The 24,875-nt window shown below is 33.2% G+C and overlaps 1 protein-coding gene across 1 annotated transcript; it reads left to right on the forward strand.

The window, feature by feature from the left end:
- Positions 1 to 13,100: 13,100 nt before the first annotated feature.
- LOC129463726 (grpE protein homolog 2, mitochondrial-like) lies at positions 13,101 to 13,622 on the forward strand. The gene has a single exon (XM_055244444.1). It carries the CDS (start codon positions 13,101 to 13,103, stop codon positions 13,620 to 13,622), a length of 522 nt encoding a protein of 173 aa, XP_055100419.1.
- The last annotated feature ends 11,253 nt before the right edge of the window (positions 13,623 to 24,875 follow it).

The raw sequence follows: 24,875 nt of genomic DNA on the forward strand, positions 1-24,875 counted from the left end.
GCCAATTACACCTCTCACTCATCCTCTCCTGCTCTACTGTTTCTCATTCACCTGTTCCAGACCCACCGCAGTCTTACTTTTTCCGAAGCCCTATAGTTACCCTCTCACCATAGAGAATTTGTACTGGTTGTTTCTCCAGCCAAACCTTTCTTTTATCAGAGGCATATTTCCCAGCCAAGCTCAAGTCTTTTCTCTAATGTCACTCTCACTAGAGAGGCCCTTATTTTAAAATCAATCATACCTCGTCTCCCCTATGCAGCACTTCACTCCCCATTACACTGCAAGACATTCGATTCCTTCCATAGTTCATGTCATTTTGTATTATATAACATATAACCTATTTATTATGATTATTGTGTATTACCTGTTTCTTTCCAGTAGAATGAAAATACCATAAGGCCAGGTAATTTTGTCAGGTTTATTTGCTAATAAGTCCTGATTACTTAAAACAGTGTCTAATACATAGGAGACTCTCAAAAAAAAGTTAAGTCAATACATGGATTTAAACTGATTAACTTGTGTATGTGCTATGGTACTTTAAGTTCTGATTTTTTTACCCCTTGTTTTGAGCAGTACGTCAAAACATCTGTTTCAGGTGATTAGATGTTTTCAAAAAGTACCTAAAAACAAAATTAAAGTAACTAGATTTATCTATCAAGGATGTGGAATGGTGACTTAAAATCAATATTTAGGCCTAAGAAAAAAATTAGAAAAGCATAAAATGAGCTTGTACCTCTAAAGTTACATTTTAGTTCTATTTAATGCAGTCATATTTAGTAATTTTAGTTTAATTGCAATATACAAGAATCATACTTAAGCAAATTACATCTGCACAAAAAAAGTATCAAAAAAAGTCAATGATTCTTTTGTCTTTCCGACTCTGTGACCTATAGCTTGCCTTACTTCTGCTACCACAAATACCATTATAGCCAGTAACAATAATAAAACAAGTAGCATGAGACAAAAGCATTTTACACCATTTATTACACATGAACTTCACAATAAACTAGAGTTTTGTGAAAGTAGATGTTAATACTGATGTGACAGGTTATACAAAAACAAACAAACAAACAAACAAACAAAAAAACAGTTCACCTCATTTAAAGGCCTATGATTAGACAAATTCACATGGCTAGAATGGGTTGAAACTAACACCCGAACCAACCCTTTCTATTTACCAAGCAACACCATGGCTTGCACTGTTTATTAAGGTGCAAACATTTCTTACAGCTGCAAATTGCTTTCTTTCCTACAAGGGATCAAGAACATAGCTTTCATTTATTTTATGAAACATAATGTGACCAAAACCTGAAAGTTAAAATTGGCTGAAGACAAATCTAATTGTGCCATATTAATATCTACTTTGATGTTGGTTTTTACATTTATAATCCATGTAATATCAGTTTGCTTCCGGATTTTTAGGATTCGAAAATTATCCACATCTATGAACCCCAACATACATCATATCATGCGTTCGTTACCTCCCGTTCATCTCTGCCCCCACAGGCCTAGCACAAAACACCAATTTCTCTTATGTAGCCTACTCTAAGAGTTTCCTATTTTCACTTTTTCCATTATAAATTCCTAAAATAAAATTTATTACGTGTGAGAATTTTCCAGGAACCCATGTCTGAGAAACTACCTAAAGATAGGAAATTCCTTAGGAGGTTTCTGGGAATCTTTTAACTTAGAGGTTGCATAGTTCACCTACAATTAGAAGTGGCCAAAAATATGTAGACCCTTTAGGATGTAAAATGTAGCCAGAGGAATACAAAACCCCTCATATAATTTGAAAATGTTGTGATCTGCTTCAGTCTTTATAACATTGTACAAATAAACGAATAGATTTAACTTGATTAAGACCTAATGATAAAATAAGCTTCAATTGGTTCTGCTTTAATGTTCTGGGAGGCAACAGAATGGCAAGGCACTTCAAGTGATATGTTGTAACATGCCGATGTTACAAAAAATCTTACAAATTTATTCCCAGGTATATAGCAGTTATTTTTTCTAATTTTACAATATAAAAATAAAAAAATCGGACTTCTGTTTTTATCCTTTTTTCCTCCATCTTTTCTTTCCTCCCTGACTTCCATTATTCCATTCTTCTTTTCATTTTCCCATTTTCCTTCCAAATTTAGTCTATGAGACATTGGCAGACCTTAAAAGGGTAAGGGTGGCTACATAATAACTGTATTGAAGTAGTCTGAGACAGTAGCCCAGAGACTTTGACAAGATACAGGTTATTGAACAAATAAGTGAACGTATTGTGAGTAATAGAATTTAAAGTCCTCAATGGTTAAAAAATGAGGTCTAACCATAGAAAATCGGGAAAGCTACCATGTGCACTGTGGTATTGGATTAGAAGGACAGCTACTATTATACACACCTGCTTTACAATAATGTGATTATACATTATTTACAATAATGTGATTATACGTGTGTGTGTACTATATATACGCACATTATATATGTTTATATATGTGAATATATTATATAAATATGTGCGCATATGCAGATACACATTTATATGCATATACACATAAGCATTCACACAGATATGTAAATTTTATATTACATATATACACATGCGTATACATATTTATAAGCTCTTTTAAAATTAGTAAATCAAATGTAAAGGTGATATGTATGTATGTATGTATCTATCTATCTATGTTTTATTTTATGTGAACTGTAAGTGAACCCAAAGTGAACTTAAAGGAAAATGTAATTTTTTTGTTTAATATTAACAAAACATTTAGAATATTTTACATACATAAATATAGGCAAACAAAGTCATCATTTGTGGCCACAAACTTTCTAGAGATGATGAAGATCTTATGTTCTTGGAATATTTTATATAGTATACCAGGAAAGAATTTATTATCAAACTCTTGTGTAGCTCTCAATTTAAGATAAAACTAAGAGACTATCAATTATTGAATGTTTTGTTATTATTATTTATAGGGCATAGTTAAATAAATAATATAGAGTAAATATCCATTATACATCATGGATATGATACAGGAAGAGGTGGTAGTATACAGAAAGTTACAATTAATTCTGAGATTAAGAAATTATTATGATTCTCATTTTAATTCTCTATGTTGTAAAGCAATACCAAGCTATCTCTCACTGATCTTGTAACACATTTTAATGGAAAATATTACCATTTATTTACAGAAATGTCATCATCTCATCACATCTTGTGTGTGTGTGTGTGTGTGTGTGTATGTGTGTGTGTGTGTCCATGTTGGCTAAAAATGTATTCAAAGAGAACCTAACTTTCTGTAGTTCAGATAAAAATGTTGAAGTATAAATATAATTAATGCCACTGAATAATATATTTAAAATGTTTTAAATGGACTATTTTGTATTACATCTATTTTCCAACAATAGAATATAAAAGGAATGTAAATTTTCTTTGTCTGCAGTACATAGTTTTTTCAGCAATGTACACATTGAAGACAAGGGTTTGTAATCTCTTTCATTTATTTGAGAGTAACCAATGATTATGTCTTAGAATAAGTTTGTCATAATTTTAATAATTGTTTAAAACGTAAATATTTGGATCATGTGGTGTATTGGTATTAGGTGTTAGTAGTATATTTATATTTTGTCCTAACTTACTATGTACCTTTCATGTCTTAGTTCACCCAATGAGCCTTATGTCAGTGTGTATTTCTGAGTGGCTACACTAAAGTTGGTGAAGAGTGGAACTTTTTCTTTAAATGTCAGATATAAGGCAGGCTTTGTAATACTTAATTGTTACAAATAAATTGATTACTAAATATTGTATCACAAATTTTTCTTCAAAGGTTTATGAGCAAATATAATTATTTAAACATAACTAAAAAAATAAAAGGAATACATGAATGAAATTTTAGTTGTAGTGATTATAGGTCCTACATAACAATAGATATCTACTCAATAACTTAAATAGGGGATTAAGCATTTTTAAGACATTCTAACTTCAGAATTACTGTTGTCAAACAAGAAGGCATTTAAAAAATAGTCTAAAGATTTTTAAGATCTTACAATGCCTTAAGTAGCTTCAAATAAAAGTCCTTCAATTTTATGAGTCTTTTTTTAATAAAAAGAGAGTGATTGCCTTTGACAGCTTTAAGTGAATATGAATGAAGTAATTTATAAGATGTTTGATATTCTGTAGCACTATGTTTTAATCATAAAGTCTTAATTCAGTTTGTGAACTACACAAAGTTTCATGTGCTATTGAATAACGTCCCTCTAAATCTCACACATAGTACAGTAAGTTAATGTATATACTTAATAATAATCATGGTTCTAATTGCTTATCTTCAAAATAAAAAAGTCCTATGTGGGAGTAGATATGTATTTATATAGAAAACTTCCTTTCAGCTAGCAGAAAAACAGTAAAATAGTAAACAGATAAAATGGATTCAAGGTATAACTAAGTTTAATTATTATTGCAGAAATGCAAGATCTCTACTTACATTTTCATCAAGCGGAAATCAATGCGTCACCCAGGACTAGGATCTCATGGAAGGCTTAGGTCCTCTTCCAGGTGCACTGGGAATAGACAGACTTCATCTCCTGGCCCCCTGGTGACTGAGGTCCAAGCAGGGCACTCAGTTCTTACAGACCCCTCCCACGCTCTTGCTATGTGGCTCCCTTCTCCACAACCTGGATGATTTCACCATGGAAGACAGGGGGAGTATGTGAAAGCAGGCCAAATATGATGGCCTTCTAGAATATTTATTCTAGAAAATGAGACAAAGTAATGGTTTAATATTCTGTTGAAAATATGAGTAACTGCTAGAATAATTAAAATATGAAGTATAAGTTTTAAACCACGAATAGAAAAAATGTAGACATATAAAACACATGAAAACAGAAGAAATCAACAAGCTTGTTCAGCAGAAAATCAATATAAAATGTAAAATATAAAATCCATAAATTTAAGTTAAAATGTGTGACAGAAATATTGCAAATATCCAAGAACATACACATAAAAAGTGAGCGTTTTCTTTCTCCCTATCAACATTAAGAGGTTTCCAGATTACATAAAAATTGGTAAGCAATTAATTCTAGTCAAATAACTAAGAAATAAAAATAGAACTTTTTATATGACAGAACCACAGTGAATCACTTAACAGACAAAACATCCAAATATATATTTATAGAAGATCTGTAACATAAGAAAAATTAAAGTGGCATTGCATCGCTGAAAGGACCCCATTACAAGAGATAGCCAATTTAACTAGAGGAGCTCTGGGGATTAAAAAGCCAAATATAAAATGTGCAGGTAGGAAGGTGGGTTAAAGCAGGTGATGGACATGTATTGCTGTTGTTTGTTTCTTTCATCCTTCCCCTTTCCTTCACAGGATGTGAGTTTACATTGTGATCCGGTCGATCTCCCAACTCCCTAGACACCCTTCCTTCTATTTTCTCATAGGTGCTTTTTTCCCAATAAATCCCTTGACCATATAATACTGTGTTGGCCTCTGCTTTTCTGAGAACCTGACCGACACATAGGATGATCTCAAAGGCGGTGATGTAGAAGAACCAGAAGGAATCCCATCTTCCTACAGTGTCACAGCAAGGATGTTCTGAGAAGAGGGACTAGTATGCACAAGTGTCATCACTAAGCAAATAATTTCAACTTCATGGGAAATCAATGACCAACATCCTGGCTCAGAGTGAGTTAGAGGGTTTAGGGGAAAATGTTAACTTAGAGAGGCAGGTGTAAGAAAAGAGGAAGCAGGGTCTTGTGGTCAGTAAGTGCCTTCTGGATTAATTTTGCTAAATGCCATGACAAGTCCTTAAAAGTGAGAAATAGATAATTGATATTGTGAGAAGATAATCTCATTGAAGACAAAATTTAACTAACTTTCAAGATATTGTCTAGTGACAGTATTTCAAATATTGGCAATATTTACATATAAGATAAATGAACTATTACAGGCAAAATCCGTATGTTTCAGTAACTTTATAAATTCCTACAAATAGCCTCCAGTCAAATATTGCTGCCGGAAACAATAATTACTTTAAGAGAAATCATGAGAAAATATCCTTGTTATTTGAGTAGGATCATGATGATTTTATTCTAATTTAATATTAACATTAAATAACTAGTGCTGGCAATGATGCAGAGAAAGAGGAATGCATGTTTACTCTTGGTGGAAATCTAAGGTATACAAACATTATTTAAAATACTATGGAGCTTACACACACAGACAAACACACACAAAATAGACTGATAATATGATTCTGCGATCCTAGTGCTAGGTATATCTCAAAAACATCAGTATATCGGCCTGGTGGTGGCTCACGCCTGTAATCCCAGAACTTTGGGAGGCCGAGGCCAGCAGATCATGAGGTCAGGAGATCGAGACCATCCTGGCTAACATGGTGAAACTCCATCTCTACTAAAGCTTAAAGAAAAAAAAAATTAGCTGGGCATGGTGGCGGGCACCTGTAGTCCCAGATACTGGGGAGGCTGAGACAGGAGAATGGCGTGAACCTGGGAGGCGGAGGTTGCAGTGAGCCCAGACGGTGCCAGTGCACTCCAGCCTGGGCGACAGAGTGAGACTCCTTCTCAAAAAAAAAAAAAAATCAATATATCAAAAAGATATCTGCAGTCCCATGTGCACATTTTGCAGCACTGTTCGGAATAGCAAAGATATGGAATCAACCTACGTGTCTATCAATGGATGAATGAATGAGGCAAATGTGATACATACTCACAATGGATATTTTTCAGCTATAAGAAAAGAATGAAATTCTGTCATTTGCAACAACATGGATGGGACTGGCAGTCATTAAGTGAAATAAGCCAAGCAAATATCACATGTTCTTGCTCATATGTGGGAGCTAAAAAAGTGGATCTCATAGAGGTAGAGAATGGAATTGTGGATACCAGAAGCTGTGAATGGTAGCAGGGAGACGAGGAATAAAGATAAATTGCTAAAGGAGTACAAAAATACAATTATATAGAAGGAGTAAATTATAGTATTTGATAATACAGTAGGAAAATTATAGGTAACAATTCTTTATTGTATATTTGAAAATAACTGGAGGAGATTTGTTATGTTCCCAATACAAAGAAAATTTACATGTTTGAGTTAATAAGTGGATATCTCAATTACCATGATTTGATCATTACACAGTGTTTACAGGCATCAAAATATCACACCCCCAAAATATGTACAACTATTATATGTCAATAGAAACAAAAATATTAACTAATTTAATAAAGTCATACACAAACAACAATCTAAAAGGTACTGAATACCTATTTAATGGCATAAAAGGTCCAGGTTTATATGTACTCCATGAGAAAGTTTAAAATATGAAATGTTCAGTTACAAAAATAACTGCATTGTGCATTCTATCCAAGTGTGTCCAGGCATAAAGAAACAGAATAGATAGACATGAGAAATGTAAGCTAGAAATGCTATGAAACATTTATAAGCAGAATTAAAAAATCAGTGCTAACATTGAGAAAGTTATGCTTGCAACACTTGAGAATTTGGATATTGTTAAGATTCAGAAAATCAAAATATTATATTTATTCTTCCATTTATATTTAGATAGAGGATATAATTAAAATATAATAGCTAGTATTTTCCAGAGATATTATTATGTTTTACTTTTGGATAAATGCTTTTCCCTTTTCACTCTCCTGAAGGCATCCCCACAGACTGTCCAACTGGAAGAGATACAAAGCTTCTACCACTCGTTTTCCTTCTCTTCTACTCTTTCAATTATTTAGCATTTTATAAGTCCCTAATGATGAAGTTTTCCAAGGGTAAAGTAACCAGCCCATTTTTTAAAAGTTAAAACTTTAAAAAAGTTAGAATATTTTCTAAGTTTATTTTGATAGACAGTACTCTTTTAATCAATAAAAATTCACAAAAACACGGATGGTATAGAGTTGTTCCTTACTCCAAATTCCTTCCAAATTCCTCATAATTTATTTCATGAAGAGATACTCTTTTGTTATTGTGAAGATTGCTAATTACAGAAGAGGTATTCAGTATTGTGTGCTGTTGAAGATTTTCAGTTAAGAGTTACTTAACATGGAAGAGTTCAGCCCTGTAGACAACACATTTCTTTTGAAAAATTTACATTGCAAGCAATGGTCATATTATGATTTGATGAATTAGAAGTGCATAGTGTGTTGTGTAAAATATATTGACCAGAAAAAACCATAATTATTTTACTAAAAAACTTATTAACTACATAAAATGTACATTCTAAATAATGCATAGGCCTGGTCAGGAACATTCACACAGCAAAAAAAGATGTAAAATGTGAGCCACCCACATATAAAACATTATTTCTCAAAGACTCACTTTTGACAAATTCAGTTTTTATTTTGTTGGAGAATACTTCCAAAAATCTGAACATATGCTTATGATTTATACAAGTTAAAATAATATATAATGATTTCTTGTTAAAATTAAAGAAATATGTTATCTTACAGAACTTTCTTATAATTTACCTGCACTTTTTTTTTTTTTCATTTCTTCTACTGGCAACTTATATACACTTAAATACAAATGTCGATTTATATATCCACTGTAATGTGTTTCACTTATTTTCCACCTACAACATATGGATTTTTAGCTTATTTATAGCTTATTTATACAACCTTTCTACAATCACCTACAATTCTTAACACATTTTTCACTTTTAGTATAATTTTAATTTTAAACAACATACATGATATGAACATATTTCATCTTATTTCAAAAGTTTATTTTTTTAAATTTTACATACATGTTTCTTTTAAATTTATTTTTACATAGCAGTTCACTCTAAGGCAAAATTTGATTTTGTCACCCCATAATAAAATTATTTCATAGTTACTCACTGATGATCTGTAAAATATCCAGACATTGAGTATACTAAACAAAATTCATAATCATTGTCTGCATACTAACCTCTTCCTACATTCTGGATATTTAAACCACATGCTGCTCCTTTAAGTGACCGTGTGCTCAACTCATCTTTCTTGACCTTCACATATTCTGCCTCCTATGCTAGAATAGCTTTAAAATTTCTTTATGCTTCACTTGTAACTACTGCCTTCAAACCCTGTTTAGGGTATTGTCTGTTCAGGAAAGTGTATTCTGAACTCTTTCACATGGTTTCATAGTATTCTTTATAAGTTTTATGAAAATATTATGTATTTTATATATATATATATCAACTAGACATGGAGTATTTTTTAAGGCTAAATATTATTTACTTTAATACCCTTTAGAGTCTTGATACTTAAAAGTAATTAATATTTACTGAAAGGATTATTTATAAATAACCAACATATACTCTTTTAAAGTATCATGACCTAATTTATAATCATCTGAATTTTGTCTTCATAATTAGTTTAGCTAATTCTATTCTTGTCCTTGTAAAATTCATTATGTTTTTGAAATGCAGGGAAAACTTATTTTTAAACTTAAATCATGTTAAACTCTGTTCAAAATGCCCCAAAAATGTGTCATTAAACTTAGAGGAAAACAGAAGCACTTTAGTCCCATTTGCAAAACTCCTACCTTGCCAATCTATTTTTTTACTGGCTATCTTTAATCACTCTGATCCAGATATATTGACTTTCTTTCTCCTCCTCAGAATTTCCTTTTGACACTATTTTCCTTTACCAGATTGCCCACTTTCAGGTCTTGTTCAGGTATCTGTCAAAAATGCCATATCCTCATGTAGGCCTTCTATAACAGTTATCTATTGCAAGAATAATGCTGTGTAACAAATCATCCAGAACTCAGTGTCTTAAATAGGATTTATTTAGCTCATGCATCTGTATATTACTGACTTATACTGAGATCAGCTGGTGGCTCTTCATTTCATATTTAGGCTCTGTCACGTATCTGTTGACACGCTAAATTTTAGCAAGGCCCACAGGGACGACCTGACCATTTGTCTCTGGTCTTCCAGGCATACAAGTCTAAGCAGACATGATTTATTTAGCTCATATGTCTACATATCACTGATTTTCAGTGGAAGCTGAGATTAAAAAGCATAAATGAAAACTTTTGACTGTGTCATATATGCTGATATACCATTAACCAAAGCAAGTCAAACTGCTAGACTCAGAATGAAACAGTGGAAGAATTAGACTCTACCACTTTAGTGAGATAATCTGCAACACAACATATCCAAAAATGTAAAACAGGGAGAAGTGAAGAATTGTAACCATCGATAAAATTAAGTTACCATAGTCTGCCCTCAGGCCAAACTATTCACATCCCTTTCATATACAAATGCACTCATTACCTACTAAATCCAACAAAGTTTCATTTAATCCGTTCAAGCTCAAAGTTGTAGGACCTCATGATCAACATTAAGCCCAGATGAGGCTCATCTTAATCGTGGGAACTAGGAACTAAAAATACACCCTCCGTAAAATCTAAAGTATGCAGTAGTGAGAGAGAGCCAGAACAACCACAATGAACATCTCATTTCAAATATGGATGAATAAATGAAGGTACAGAATAGTAGCTGGTACACAGCAATATTCAGATCCTGCTGGCATAGTGTTGTGTGGGCTGCCTATTCTGGGAATGAAAAGCATCCCCTGAACAAACAGTTCTATTTCATGGGAGTGGGTTCTCGGCCTGTTTTCCTCCAGTTGCCTCAACCTTGAACATCATCTGTTTGTTTGTTTGTTTGTTTGTTTGAAATGGAGTCTAACTCTGCCACCCAGGCTGGAGTGCCATGGCGTGATTTTGGCTCACCGCAACCTCCGCCTCCTGGGTTCAAGCGATTCTCCTGCCTCAGCTTCCTGAGTAGTTGGGATTACAGGTGCCCGCCACCATGCCCAGCTAATTTTTGCATTTTTAGTAGAGATGGGTTTTCACTGTGTTGACCAGGCTGGTCTTGAACTCCTGACCTTGTGATCCACCTGCCTCAGCCTCCCAAAGTGCTGGGATTACAAGCACGAGCCACCACACCTGGCCCACCGTCTGTTTTTACTAAACTCCTTGAGCACTTCTGTAAAAGGTATTAGAAAATATTGCAAAATTTTCTCAGCCTTATTCTTAGCAAAATTCTTGAGGCTCCAATATTTGTTTTTTGAGCAGATTCAATATATTCATACTGTAGAAACATTTTTCACTATTTCCTGAAAGTTTTCGTGAGCTTTAGTATTCACTGATTATAATCCAACCTATATAACAAAATCAGTACTCGTAATTATTTTCCTGTAATGTCTCCCTCTCTAGATTTATTTTCTGCTATTTTCAGACCAGGCTTCTAAATGCTATGACCTAAACCTCTGTACAATTCTCTATTGAGAGAAATGAAAGTGTCTTGAAGGCACTGCCTTAATTTTTTAAAAGGTCTTGACAAACAGTTTTACCACTAGTTGTGTGATGTATACTCTGAAGCCATATCTTATTTCATGGTATTGTAATGTTCCAGGTAAAAAACAGTGTCATATCCTATCCTACCAAGTGCAAGTCCTTTTTACAAATTATATCCCACTTTATTTTTTTCAGAATATCCCTTTCTTATAGTATCTTCTATTCAATTTTAAAAAATCAGTTAATTCTTCCGATATTTAGCATGGAGAACCCTTAACCAAATATAAAAATTCATTACATAAAATTTTCATCTCCTAAGTTACAGAAGGCCACAATTTTACAAAATACTCCATTGCTGCATAGCACAGATCATCAATTTTTCAGGATCCACAGTGGTAATACGATCATTTTGCAGGCCTCTGTTAACCAACACAATATATTTTATGGGATTTTTATTATGATAGAACTCCATTTTAAACTACTGATTCCTGTATTAGATAGACATTGTTGCAATGATGCTGCATAACAAACGATCTCAAACCTCAATGGTTTAAAACAGTAAGCATTTATTACCCTCTAGAAGGTGCAGGTCAGACATTGTTCCTGTCTGTGTGGGTGTGCAGTTCTTCTAAGCTTGGCTCACTCTCACATCTGTCCAGCAGCCAGTTTTCTGTCAGATTGTGGGACAGGATGATTATTGCGTTTCTCACTCTCACTTGTGTTTCTCACTCTTTAGATGTGGGTACAGGCATGTTATCTGGCAGTAACACAGCTTCAAAAGTCAAAGCAAAATCCCCTACTTATATGAAATTGGCTTTTATAACATTGCGAAAACAAGCCGAATCCCTGAATTCAAATTCTTCATATTTAAGCAGTGGAAAAACAAACACTGCCTCTCTTTAGTGAGACAGCTTGCAAAGTCACATGGTAATGTTCATGGCAAAAGGAGAGGAACTGGGACCAGGAATTTAAGGAATCCACATCTTTCTTTACTAAATAAGAGTAAGTGCATCACATGCCCTAGGGTGCGTCTAGCATTCTCCTATTTTATTTCCTAGTGTGCACTGCAATTTTGAACTTAATTGATTTTCGTCCTGGGAGTTTTTGTTAACATTGGACTCTTAGATCCATCTACTTCATAATTTCTGGACTACCATGGACAGTTATTATTGTAGGCATTGTAGAATTATTGGAGTATTTATGTGACATTGTAATGAGCATATAGAAGACTTGAGACTTATGATGTGGGAAGCACTGAATTATCTCAGTCAGATGCTACATAAAGATTAAAGGGACCAATGAGCAAATGTGATCACAAAGCATCTCTTCCAGAGTAGAATTCTAAGAGGAGCAATAAGAGTGAAGCAGTATATGAGAAATAAGTTGGCACTCATTTCAATGACAGTGTACAATTATAATTTAAAAGGCCATTAAATCAGTCAGCAGCTTCTGCAAGTAAAGGTTGTTAAGATACCTACCCAGTGGTGCAAGACTCTTTATCATTGTCAACATTTTATTATAGATATTATAGTATAAATTGATATACAATGGAATCAAGGAAATTTGACATTTATCTCAGAAATAGCCAATTGAACAAAAACATAAAAACAAACAACAAAAAATCCACTCCAAATTTAGAAGAGATGGCACAGCAGTTGAAAATCTGTGAAAAGACACAAGAATAAACCATTTAGAATAATGGATTAATGAGGCAGGTGAAAGTTCTCTGTGGTGGTCAGGTATTTCCAGCTTAAGCATTTGGATATATCTATCGTATAATGTAGTAAGAGAATGTACCTATCAAATAAGGTTGTAAAAATTTTGAACTTGGCCGTGCAGTCGCTGTGGCAGATGCAACCCCTACTGGCCTCGAGTGCTGAGTGGGAGGGCAAGGGATGGCTACTTCTATTCAGCACTGCCATCCAGAGAACTACTGGTGAGGACTGCAGTTCTGAGGTCCCTCCTGATGAGCTTGGGTGCTCTCTTGCTGAATGGGCCTTAAGGGTAAAAGCTGTTAAACTGGAGAAGGAAGTCCAGGATTTAACGATGAGATACCAGAGAGCTGTAGCTGACTGTGAAAACACAAGGAGATGTGTGGAAGACTCCAAGATATTTAGAATCCAGAGTTTCTGTAAGATCTTGGTGGAGGTGTTCCACATTTTGGAGAAGACTACAGAGTGCATTTCTGAAGAATCAGAACCTGTGGACCAGAAGCTCACTCTGGAGAAGGTCTTCCAAGGGTTGTCACTTTTTACTACCTTATCAGATAAGGTAGCAAAAAAGTTAAAAAGAAACATGTGCCTTCCGGGGTAATTACTGACTAGTCATTATTAAGGATATACACTGTTTTATAGAGGAAAAAAAATTTTTAATGTCACAAAGACCACACAGAACTTCTGGACAGAAACAGAAAAATAAAGGAGAAGAAAAAACAGAAGGAGAAAAAAAAAAAAGCAGAGTTGTTAAATTATGTAGCTCTATCACTAGCAAAACATTGAATGAAATAAGGTAGATATAAAAGAGTATAAATATGTACTACTTCATTGATATAAAGTTAAAATATATAAGCAATATTAATATACTGTGTCAGAAATTATGTTAGTCGACATTCCAAGCCAGCTATGCTAAGCAAAGGCAGATAGGAGGAAACTTTTTAAGGTTTGTTATCATTTTATTAATATTGTTGGTTTCCCAGATGTGTTTGATTTGTTAGAATTAATTTAGCTGTATGCTTTTCACTTTTGTACTTTTTGATAACTATGCAATGCATCTGAAAAAATGTTTATTACACAATCCCACAATAAGTTACCATTTTTATACCCATAGTTTGGGAAAAAGTTAAAACTGTGATATAGCAAGAAGTAGGAGATAATGTAGTTAATGTACTATTTTGTTAAAAGTCTGCATTATTCAATGAGGTCAAAAATACATGTGCATATGATAATAAAATTCTACTGATTGGTACATATCCTAAATGATCTCTGAGGTATGTGCAATATGAAATGTGTATATGAATATTCATATCTCATATCTCATAATACCAGAAAAGAAAAGCAATAAATTGTTGATGAAATGTTATTTGGATTCATAATATGTATTATAATCAAGTGGTGATATACAATATTACAATGAAATTAATAACACTTTTACAACCCAAGTTGAATACATCTATAAAACATGTTGACAAAAATAAGCAAGTCATGAACTAATGTAAATAAGATGTTTACATTTATATAAATTTCAAAATCAAGCAAATTATTAAACTAGTTAATGCACAAGAGCTTATATATATGATAAATTGATAAAGCATAGTTCAGAAATAAATATATAAAAATACCATATAGGTTACCTCTAGGGATGAAATGAGTGATTTTGATACAACTGAGAGGGACATATATATATGTACTTAAAGATAATAGTAATGTTCTACTTGCAAATTGGTAAATAATGTTTATGAACATTCACTTTATTAATTACTTTTTAAAGTGTGCCTATGGATATAAATAATCCCTATTGAATAATTGATATTAACACTTTAATAATCTTGACATTTGTCAATTGAGAAAAATGACAAGTCTCAATCCTTTTAGAAGATTTATTTGCCAAAGTTGAGGACACGCCTGGGAGACAGATCTATGCCTTTCTCCCAAGATGATTTTGAGGGCTCCAAGTTTAAAGAGGAAAGGGCGCGATATTGAGAAGTACACAATTTTCATGTAAGAAGGCGGTAGGGAAAAATAGTCATTCATGCTTTTGTCTGGCTCAGTGAATCTGCATTGTTTACATAAGACGACATAAAGAAAAGTGGCAGAGAAAAAAATCAGAAGAATCTACATTTTATATAAGATAACACAGACAGAACGGGACAGGAGAACAATCAGATATGCATTTTTGTCTGGTGTTGAGGGGAGGGAGGGCCTGGACCTGTAAAGATAATCTATCAATCTGCGTTGCCATGGTGAAATTGCAACAACTCACTAGGATTTTCCTTGGGAGCAAAATGTGAGAGAGGCATGTTGCTGTTCATTTGTAGCCATCTTATTTACAAACCAAAAAGGGGGAGGTAGGTTTGCGTGACACACTTCCCAGCTTGACTTTTCCCTTTGGCTAAATGAGTGTGGGGCCCCAAAATTTAATTTCCTCTCACCCATTAAAACTTCATAAAATTTATGTCAAAAACATAAATGAAATTAAAGCTCCATTTTTACGTATAGAAATGTGGAACAAAAGGAAGATAAAAATGTACATAGATAAATAACAAAAATACATTGAGGCCAGATGCAGTGGCTTACGCCTGTAATCCCAGCACTTTGGGATGCCAAGGCAGGTGGATCACTTGTCAGGAGTTCAAGACCAGCCTGGCCAATATGGCGAAACCCCATCTCTAGAAAAAATACATACAAAAAAGTTAACCAGGCGTGGTGGCCCATGTCTGTAATCCCAGCTACTCGGGAGGCTGAGGCATGAGAATTGCTGGGAGGCAGATGTTCCAGTGATCCGAGATCCTGCCACTGCACTCCAGTCTGGGTGGCAGAACGAGACTCAGTCTCAAAAATAAAATAAAATAAATAAAAATAAATTGAAAAGCACTTCACCAATCACAAAATAATACCATCAATACTAAGTGTATGTATTCTTACTCTGTGGCACAAGCGTGAGAGAACTCATTGACATTATTTGGCAGCATTATTGAAATATAGCTTACATAACATAGAATTGAACTATGTTAATAATTGATGAGTGTTTTTAAATTTATGTAAGGTGCTGTCACCACCTCCATAGTTCAGTAATAGAAAACCTCTACTAATCCGGAAGTTTCTGTAATCAATATTTGCAGACAATCTTCACTCCTTCTGCAGACCCCAAGCAAACATTGGCTTGCTTTCTTTTTATCTAAGTTTGCCTTACCTAGAAATTTTATATTAATGGAATCAAATATGCCATCTCTTGTGTATGTTCTATTTGACTGATAATGATTTTGAAGTTCTTTTTAATGTTGAGTAGTATTTCATTGTACAAATATCCTACATAGTGTATGCACACCAAACAGTTGAGAGATATTTGGATTGTTTTCAGTATTTTGCTATTATGAAAATTGCTGCTATGAACATTCACATAAAAATCTTTGTATGGACATATGTTTTCAGTTTGCTTGAACTGACATACTAACTGATATTCATGCGATTAAAAGGAAATACTTGAAGACAAAAGTGGGATTTTAAAATATGTAAGGACAAAATTGTAAAATAAACAGTATTATTTTCATTTTCAAAGTCTAATCTTATGTATACAGTAAGATATAAGTATAATGAAAATATAGAAGCCATTAAGAGTTGCCAAATAATAAATTTGTCACTGGTAAAAATTATTTGCATAATTTGCTAAGGTTTTTTAAAAAATATGACTAAAAATCTAAATATCACTCAATCATATTATAAAACAGAACCCAAAGATTAAGATGCAGAAGCAAGCAAATTAATAAAACGCCAGAAGTCGGTATCAGAGATAACTAGACTACAAGAACCAAAGTACAAGGAGCAGAAAAGAGAATAATTTCAGTGGGAACTTAATACCATCTGGAAATTCCTTTATGTTTTCTGGTCCATAGGTGACTGTGACTCTCATTTAAAACACAGCATGACTGGGCGTGGTGGCTCACACCTGTAATCCTAGCATATTGGGAGGCTGAGGTGGGTGGATTACTTGAGGTCAGGAGTTCGAAACCAGCCTGGTCAGTATGGTGAAACCCTGTATCTACTAAAAATACAAAAAAAAATTAGTCAATAGTGGTGGTGGGCGCCTGTAATCCCAGCTACTCGGGAGGCTGAGGCAGGACAATTGCTTGAACGTGGGAGACGGAGGTTGCAGTCAAGCCGAGATTGTACCACTGCACTTCAGCCTGACGGACAGAGCGAGATTCTGTCTCTAATAAGATAAAAAAAATAATAATAATAAAATAAAACACAGCATACAAAAATATGGTTTGGATTCTTTGGACCAAATGTTCCAAAGAAAATATGGCAATATTTTTCAAATTTTCAATTTTTTTTTTTTTTATTATTATACTTTAGGTTTTAGGGTACATGTGCACAATGTGCAGATTTGTTACATATGTATCCATGTGCCATGTTGTTTTGCTGCACCCATTAACTCGTCATTTAGCATTAGGTATATCTCCTATTGCTGTCCCTCCCCCCTCCCCCCACCCCACAACAGTCCCCGGAGTGTGATGTTCCCCTTCCTGTGTCCATGAGTTCTCACTGTTCAGTTCCCACCTATGAGTGAGAACATGCAGTGTTTGGTTTTTTGTCCTTGTGATAGTTTACTGAGAATGATGATTTCCAGTTTCATCCATGTCCCTATAAAGGACATGAACTCATCATTTTTTATGGCTGCATAGTATTCCATGGTGTATATGTGTCACGTTTTCTTAATCCAGTCTAAATTTTCAAATTTTATTTTCTTGATGCAGAAACTTCAACTTAAAAAAGTAACTAAAATGCAGACAAATTTATTCAGACTTATGTAGTGTAATATTTAAGACAGTTTTGCATACAATAATAAAAATTGGGACATAACCAAGGTGTTTCTCAGTTAGAGATTATTAAATATTTTATACACTCACATAATGTACTGAAATACAGCTGTTAAACCACACTGAAATATATTAATTTGTTAAGATGCCTTGAGAAAATGTTTAAAGTTTAGTACTTTATTATCATTATTGTTGCCATTAATGGCATAAAATATATAAGACATAGTTCCAAAATTCTCAACAACTCTATAGGGAAGATTATATATATATGAGAAGGATACACACACACACACACCACATTATTACAATGTATATACAACCTTCTCATTCATATGCATAATTCAATTGTTTTAATTTTCAGTCCCCACAGATGAATAAGAACATGGAAAGTTTGTCTTTCTATGCCTGGCTTATTTCATTTAACATAATGTTCTCCAGTTCCATCCACATTGTTGTAAATGACAGGATCTCATTGTTTTTTATGTCTAAATTACTATTCGATACTCCATTGTGTATATGTACTACACGTTCTTTATGCATTCACCTTCCTATTGACGCTTAGGTTGCTTCCAAATCTTGGCTATTGTGAATAGTTCTGCAATAACATGGGAGTACAGAGCTCTTTGAGATACTGATTTCCTTTTTTGGGATATATATCTAGCAGTGGGATTGCTAGATCATATGATATTTCTATTTTTAATTTTGTGAGGAACCTCCATACTGTTCTCTATAGTAGTTGTACTAATGTACATTCCCACCAACAGTGTATGAGGGTTCACTTTTCTCCACATTCTTGCCAGTATTTGTTATCACCTGTCTTTCGGATAAAAGCCATTTTAACTGGGGTGAGGGGATATCTCTTTGTAGTTTTGATTTGCATTTCTCTTATTATCAATGATGTTGAGCACTTTTTCATATGCTTCTTTGCCCCTTACATATCTTCTTTTGAGGAATCTCTATTCAGATCTTAAGTCAATATCTTAATAGAATTATTAGATTTTTTTTCCTATTGAATTGTTTAATCTCTTTATATATTCGATTATTAATCCCTTGTCTGATGGAGAGTTTGTAGATATTTTCTCCCATTCTGTGGGATGTCTCTTTAGTTTGTGGATTGTTTCATTTACTGTGCATAGGATTGTTAAGTTGATGTGATTCTGTTTGTCCGTTTTTGCTTCAGTTGCCTGTACTTGAGGGAGATTACTCAAGAAATCTTTGCCCAGACCAATGTCCTGGAGAGTTTCCCCAAAGTTTTCTTGTAGTAGCTTCATTTTTTCAGAACTTAAATTTAAGTCTCTAATCCTTTTCATTTAATTTTCGTATATGGTGAAAGATAGGAATCTAGTTTTATTTTTCTGTGTAAAGATACCCAGTTTTCCCAGCACCCTTTAGTGAAGTGACTGTCCTTTTCCGAATGCATGTTTTTATCATCTTTGTCAAAATGAGTCCACTGTAGGTGTGTGGATTTGTTTCTGCATTCTCTAATCTGTTCTTTTGATCTCTGTGTCTGTTTTTATGCTAATACCCTGCTCTTTTGGTTACTATACCCCAGTAGTATAATTTGAAGTCAGGTAATGTGATTCCTCCAGTTTTGTTCTTATTGCTCAGGATAGCTTTAGCTATTCTGGGTCTTTTCTGGTTCCATAAAAATTTTAAGATTATTTTTTCTGTTTCTGTGAATAATGCCATTGATATTTTGTTTGTTTGGTATTTCATTGAATACACAGGTTGCTTTAGGTAGTATGATCATTTTAACAGTATTGATTCTTCCAATCTACGAGCATAGAATATCTTTCCATTTTTTTGCGCGTCATCTTTAATTTGTTGCATCAATGGTTTATAGTTTTAATTAGAGATCTTTCACGTTTTTTGTTGTTTACTTCTAAGTACTTTATTTTATTTGTAGCTATTGTAAATAGGATTGCTTTCTTGATTCCTTTTTCCAATTGTTCCCTGTTGGCATATAGAAATACTACTGATTTTTGTATGTTGATTTCATATCCTGCAACTTCACCATATTTGTTTATCAGTTCTAATAGTTTTTTTGATGGAGTCTTTAGGTTTTTCAAAACCTAAGATTATATTATCTGCAAACAAGGATACTTTGACTTCTTCCTTTCAAATTTGAATGTCCTTTATTTTTTTCTCTTGTCTGATTGCTCTAGCTGGTACTTCCAGTACTGTGTTGAATAACAGTGGTGAAAGTGGGCATCCTTGTCTAGTTTCAGATCTTAGAAGAAAGGCTTTCAGTTTTTCCTTGCTCAGTACAATACTAGCTGTGGGTCTATCATACATGGCTTTTATTGTGTTGAGGTATGTTCCTTTTTTGCCCAGATTTTTGAAGGTTTTTGTCATTAAAGGATGTTGAATTTTATCAAATGACTTTTCAGCATCAATTTAAATGGTCATATGGGTTTTGTACGTCATGAAACCACTATCAACAAGTTATTTTATTTTGTTGTTTAAATTTACCTGGAATATGTATAATGTCTATTTGTCAATTAAATATTTTAAAATAAAACGTAAGTTAAATTCACATTATACTGGTTTTCTAGTGTGTCCCTTTTTTCTTAACAGTGAAGTCCATCTTCCTAGAAATTAAATCCATGTCTTCCCATCTGTGTACTCAATCTACCTCCAAAGCTATATCTCACCTCTCTTCATTAAACATCATTAACCTCTTAATTACCTAATTTAATTTCTCCAAATGAATTATACTTTTGCATCTTCAGATCATTGTTCATGGTGGTCACTCTGCCTGGTATAATCTACTTATATTCTTGTAATTAAATCCTCCTCATTGTTCAATATTCATATCAGGCATTAGCTCCTATCATTTAAAAAAATCTCTTGATACCTAATTTCCTGTGGTTCAGTTAAGTGTCTCCCCTACCGATGTTTCTACACATTCGTATTAGTACTATTTGGTTTAGCTTTCTTCATAACTCCTCTAGTTGATTTTAATAAAAAATAAAGACCATGAAAATCTAATCAATTACGTTAATTACTAACATTTAATGAAATGTATGAACCATTTTAAAGCATCAACAAATGGTTAAAAAGTAAAATAATTTAATGACACATTAGTTTGTTTATCTTTATTAAGTCTTTTTTGGTTAAAAAAAATAGTTGACCCTTGTGATACTATCCCAATACTTACTGGTACCAATATCTTTTAAAAAGTATATACATTTATTTACAATATTTTATGTATTCCTTGAGCTAAACCTAGATAGTATTTTTGCTTAAAATACAACTAAGGGGGAACTGTGATAAATTTCTCGAATTGGTGGAACTAGCTAGCCTAAAGATAAAAAAACTCTCACCTGATAATCAAATAATATGTAAACAAAAGTTGTCAATTATTTTAAGACTGAATATTTTGGCACAGGCTATTGTGTTTGTGTGTGTGTGTGTATGTGTGTGTGACACACTGCATTCCAGCGATTTGTTACCTTCAAATGAGCTGGTTAGACAGCATGTGAAGAATGATTGCCTTCCTCAAAGAGAATTTAGGGCCGATACTGCTTTGCTTTAAATCTTGATTTACTATAGTTACTGTCAAAAGTCCGAGTCCCCCACGTAATCCATCACTGTTTGGATTCTCTTTCCTTTACTGTCTTGCATCCTCACTCATATGATCCAGAGGCTTTGAAAACCTCTTTCTGTATAGGCCATACAAATGCCTTTATGGTGAGTGTTTGAAACACCCCTTGAAGAACCTGAAGATGGAATAGGTGTTAACCTTCCTCCTCATTTTCAGACCATTCCTCACCAACTTCATCTAAAAGACAACAAATTTGAAGGTCAAAACATTCAGCGTTTCCACCTTCCTCTCCTCTTTTCTGTAGTTTACAGATCTCCCGCCCATCACACTTTTTACTTTGTACTGGGACACATTATACATATTAGGATATAAATATATAATACTTATTATTATATATTTAATATTATATAATACATAAAGATATATTTCTTTATATATCTTATGTTTATTATTAATATATTAAATATTATGTATAAATATTATGTGTTTATATACATGTATACAATATAATTTATAACCTGCATTATTTTATCTTTTTTGTTTGTTTTCACTCTGCCTCTTGCACTAGAAATTATGTTCATGAAGGCAGTCTATGAGTAACCATTTTATCCCCATTTTCCCTCAATGGCTGATACATAATATGTGCTCAACACTGACAATTATAGTCATAAATATGTAAGGATGCATCTCAGTTATCAAGTAACCAAATTAACTAGTGATCAAAGAATTATTTAAAAACACAGGAATACGATTATAAGGTTTGGAAGAAGTTGGCTCAAAGTTGGTTTCAAGTTGTAGGTTTCATATTAGCAGCAGGGAAATAAAAAGAGCAATCAATGTTATTCCTAAACCACCAAGTTGCTGCATTTTGTAAAGTTATGATTTTTCTTTGAACAATGACTCACATGAATCTATTCTAGTGTATAAAGTTAAATATTTACTTATTTAAAACATTTTATACTTATATGAAAATATATGGATGTAGACATATATGCATATATTTTGAAATTTTAAATGTCTTTGCTTCACTGGAGTCACTTCTATATTGGCCTGACTTTTCTGTCATGAGTAAAACACCTATTGTTTTTAATTTGCCTTTCTATATGTCATGTTAGCATATATCCAATTAAAATAAAGGTCAATTTTATTATTTTTATATTTAGCATTTACTAGGTAGCAGGTGCAGTACTGAGACTTCGAATTGGTTATCACAAATGACCATATGAAGACAATATCTTTCTTATAATATTTTTGACATTTAAACTAAACTTTGTGAGTTTAGGCAAATTGCCCAGATTACACAGTTGGTAATAAGAGTACAAAGGCTTCAACTCTGTTTAGTCTAAATCTAATACCTCTGTGCATTACAATTAGTATTCTTTACTAATTTTGCTCCCTGGTCTCTAGATATTACACTATTTTACCACTGAAATGTCTAAAGATGGCCAGGCGCGGTGGCTCACACCTGTAGTCTCAGCACTTTGGGAGGCCGAGGCGGGTGGATCATGAGGTCAGGAGATCAAGACCATCCTGGCTAACATGATGAAACCACATCTCTACTAAAAATATAAAAAATTAGCCGGGCGTGGTGGCAGGCACCTGTAGTACCAGCTACTCGGGTGGCTGAGGCAGGAGAGTGGCGTGAACCTGGGAGGCAGAGCTTGCAGTGAGCCGAGATTGTGCCACTGCACTCCAGTCTGGGTGACAGAGCGAGACTCCATCTCAAAAAAAAAAAAAAAACAAAAAATTTTAATTTTTCAGACAATCAAAAACAGAAAGACAACATATCAAAACTTACTGGATGCATAAAAAGCCATTCTAATATTAAATTTGACATCAATCAAAACCTAAAACAAGGAAAGAAATATCTCAAACATGCAACTGACCTTTAAACCTCAATGAAGTAAAAAAAATGTGTAAGCCTAAAGTTAACAGAAGGAAGGAAATAACAAAGATCAGAGCAGAATAAAATGAAATAGAGACTAGAAAAACAATGTAAAAGATCACTAAAATAAGAGTTAGCTTTTTTGAAAAGATAAACAAAATGAACAAACCTTTAAACAAAGTGAAAAAAAGAGAGAAGACTCAACTAAAATCAAAGGAAAAAGGAAACATTATAACTGTTACTACAGAAATACAAAGGATCATAAGAGGCTACTATAAATAATTATACACCAACAAATTGGATAACCTAGAAGAAACAAATGCATTCCAGGACCAAGACAATCCAGACAAATTGAATAATGAACAAATAGAATACATGAACAGACTAATAAAGACTAAGGAGATTAAATCTATAATCAAAAGTATTTTATCAAACAAGAGCCCAGACCCTGCTGAATTCTGCCAAACCTTTAGAGGATTAACTACAGTCTTTCTCACATGAAACCAAAAAATTGAAGACAAGAGAATACTTCCAAACAAATTTTATGAGTCCAACATTACTCTGAAAGTCAGACAAAGACACTACAAAAAGAACACTACAGACCAACATCCCTAAAGAAAATAGATACAAAAATGTTCAGCAAAATACTAACTAAAAGCAACACATTAGCAGGATTGTACAACATGATCAAAAGTTATTTATCCCAGAGATGTAAGGATGGTTCAATATGTGAAAATACATAAATGTGACTTACCACATTAACAGAATAGAAGATAAAATAATGTAATCATATCAATAGATGCAGATAGAGCATTAAAAAATTCAACATAATTTCATTTAAAAAACTGAATAAATTAAGTATAGTAGAAATATACCTCAACATAATAAAAGTCACATATTACAAGCCAACATACAACTTCATATTGAACAGTAAAATGCTAAGACTTTTTCCTCTAAGATTAAGCACAAGACAAAGATGCCCATTCTCATCACTTCTATTCAATACACTGTTGGGAGTCCCTGCCAGAAAAATTAGGTTTAAAAAAAAAAAGAAATAAAAGGAACACAATTAGTAAAGGAAGAAATAAAATTGTCTCTGTCTGCAGATGACATAATCTTATATGTAAAAACACTAAAGACTCCACCAGAAACTATTTGTTCTAATCAATGAATTTAGTAAAGATGCAGGCTAGAAAATCATTATACAAATATCATTCCTGTTTCTCTAAATCAATAATAACACATCCAAACCATAACTCAATAAAATAATTGCATCACAATAGCATCAACACACACAGACACACACACACAAACAAAAGTAAATTTAACAAAGGAGGTGAAAGATCTGTACACTGAAAACTGTAAAGCATTGATTAAAAAATTAAAGAAGACACAAATAATTTGAAAGATATCCTGTGTTCATGGATTGGAAGAATGAATGCAGGTATTGTTAAAATGTCCATACTACCCAAAGTAATCTAGAAATCCTATAACGTTAAATTTTACTGTTTACTAAAACAGTAAAAACCATATAACATTACAATAGTGTTTTTCACAAAAGTAAACAAAATATAATCAAAAAATTAATACAGAACCACA

The sequence above is a fragment of the Symphalangus syndactylus genome, chromosome 15 (assembly GCF_028878055.3).
Source record: "Symphalangus syndactylus isolate Jambi chromosome 15, NHGRI_mSymSyn1-v2.1_pri, whole genome shotgun sequence".
Taxonomy (NCBI): Eukaryota; Metazoa; Chordata; class Mammalia; order Primates; family Hylobatidae; genus Symphalangus; species Symphalangus syndactylus.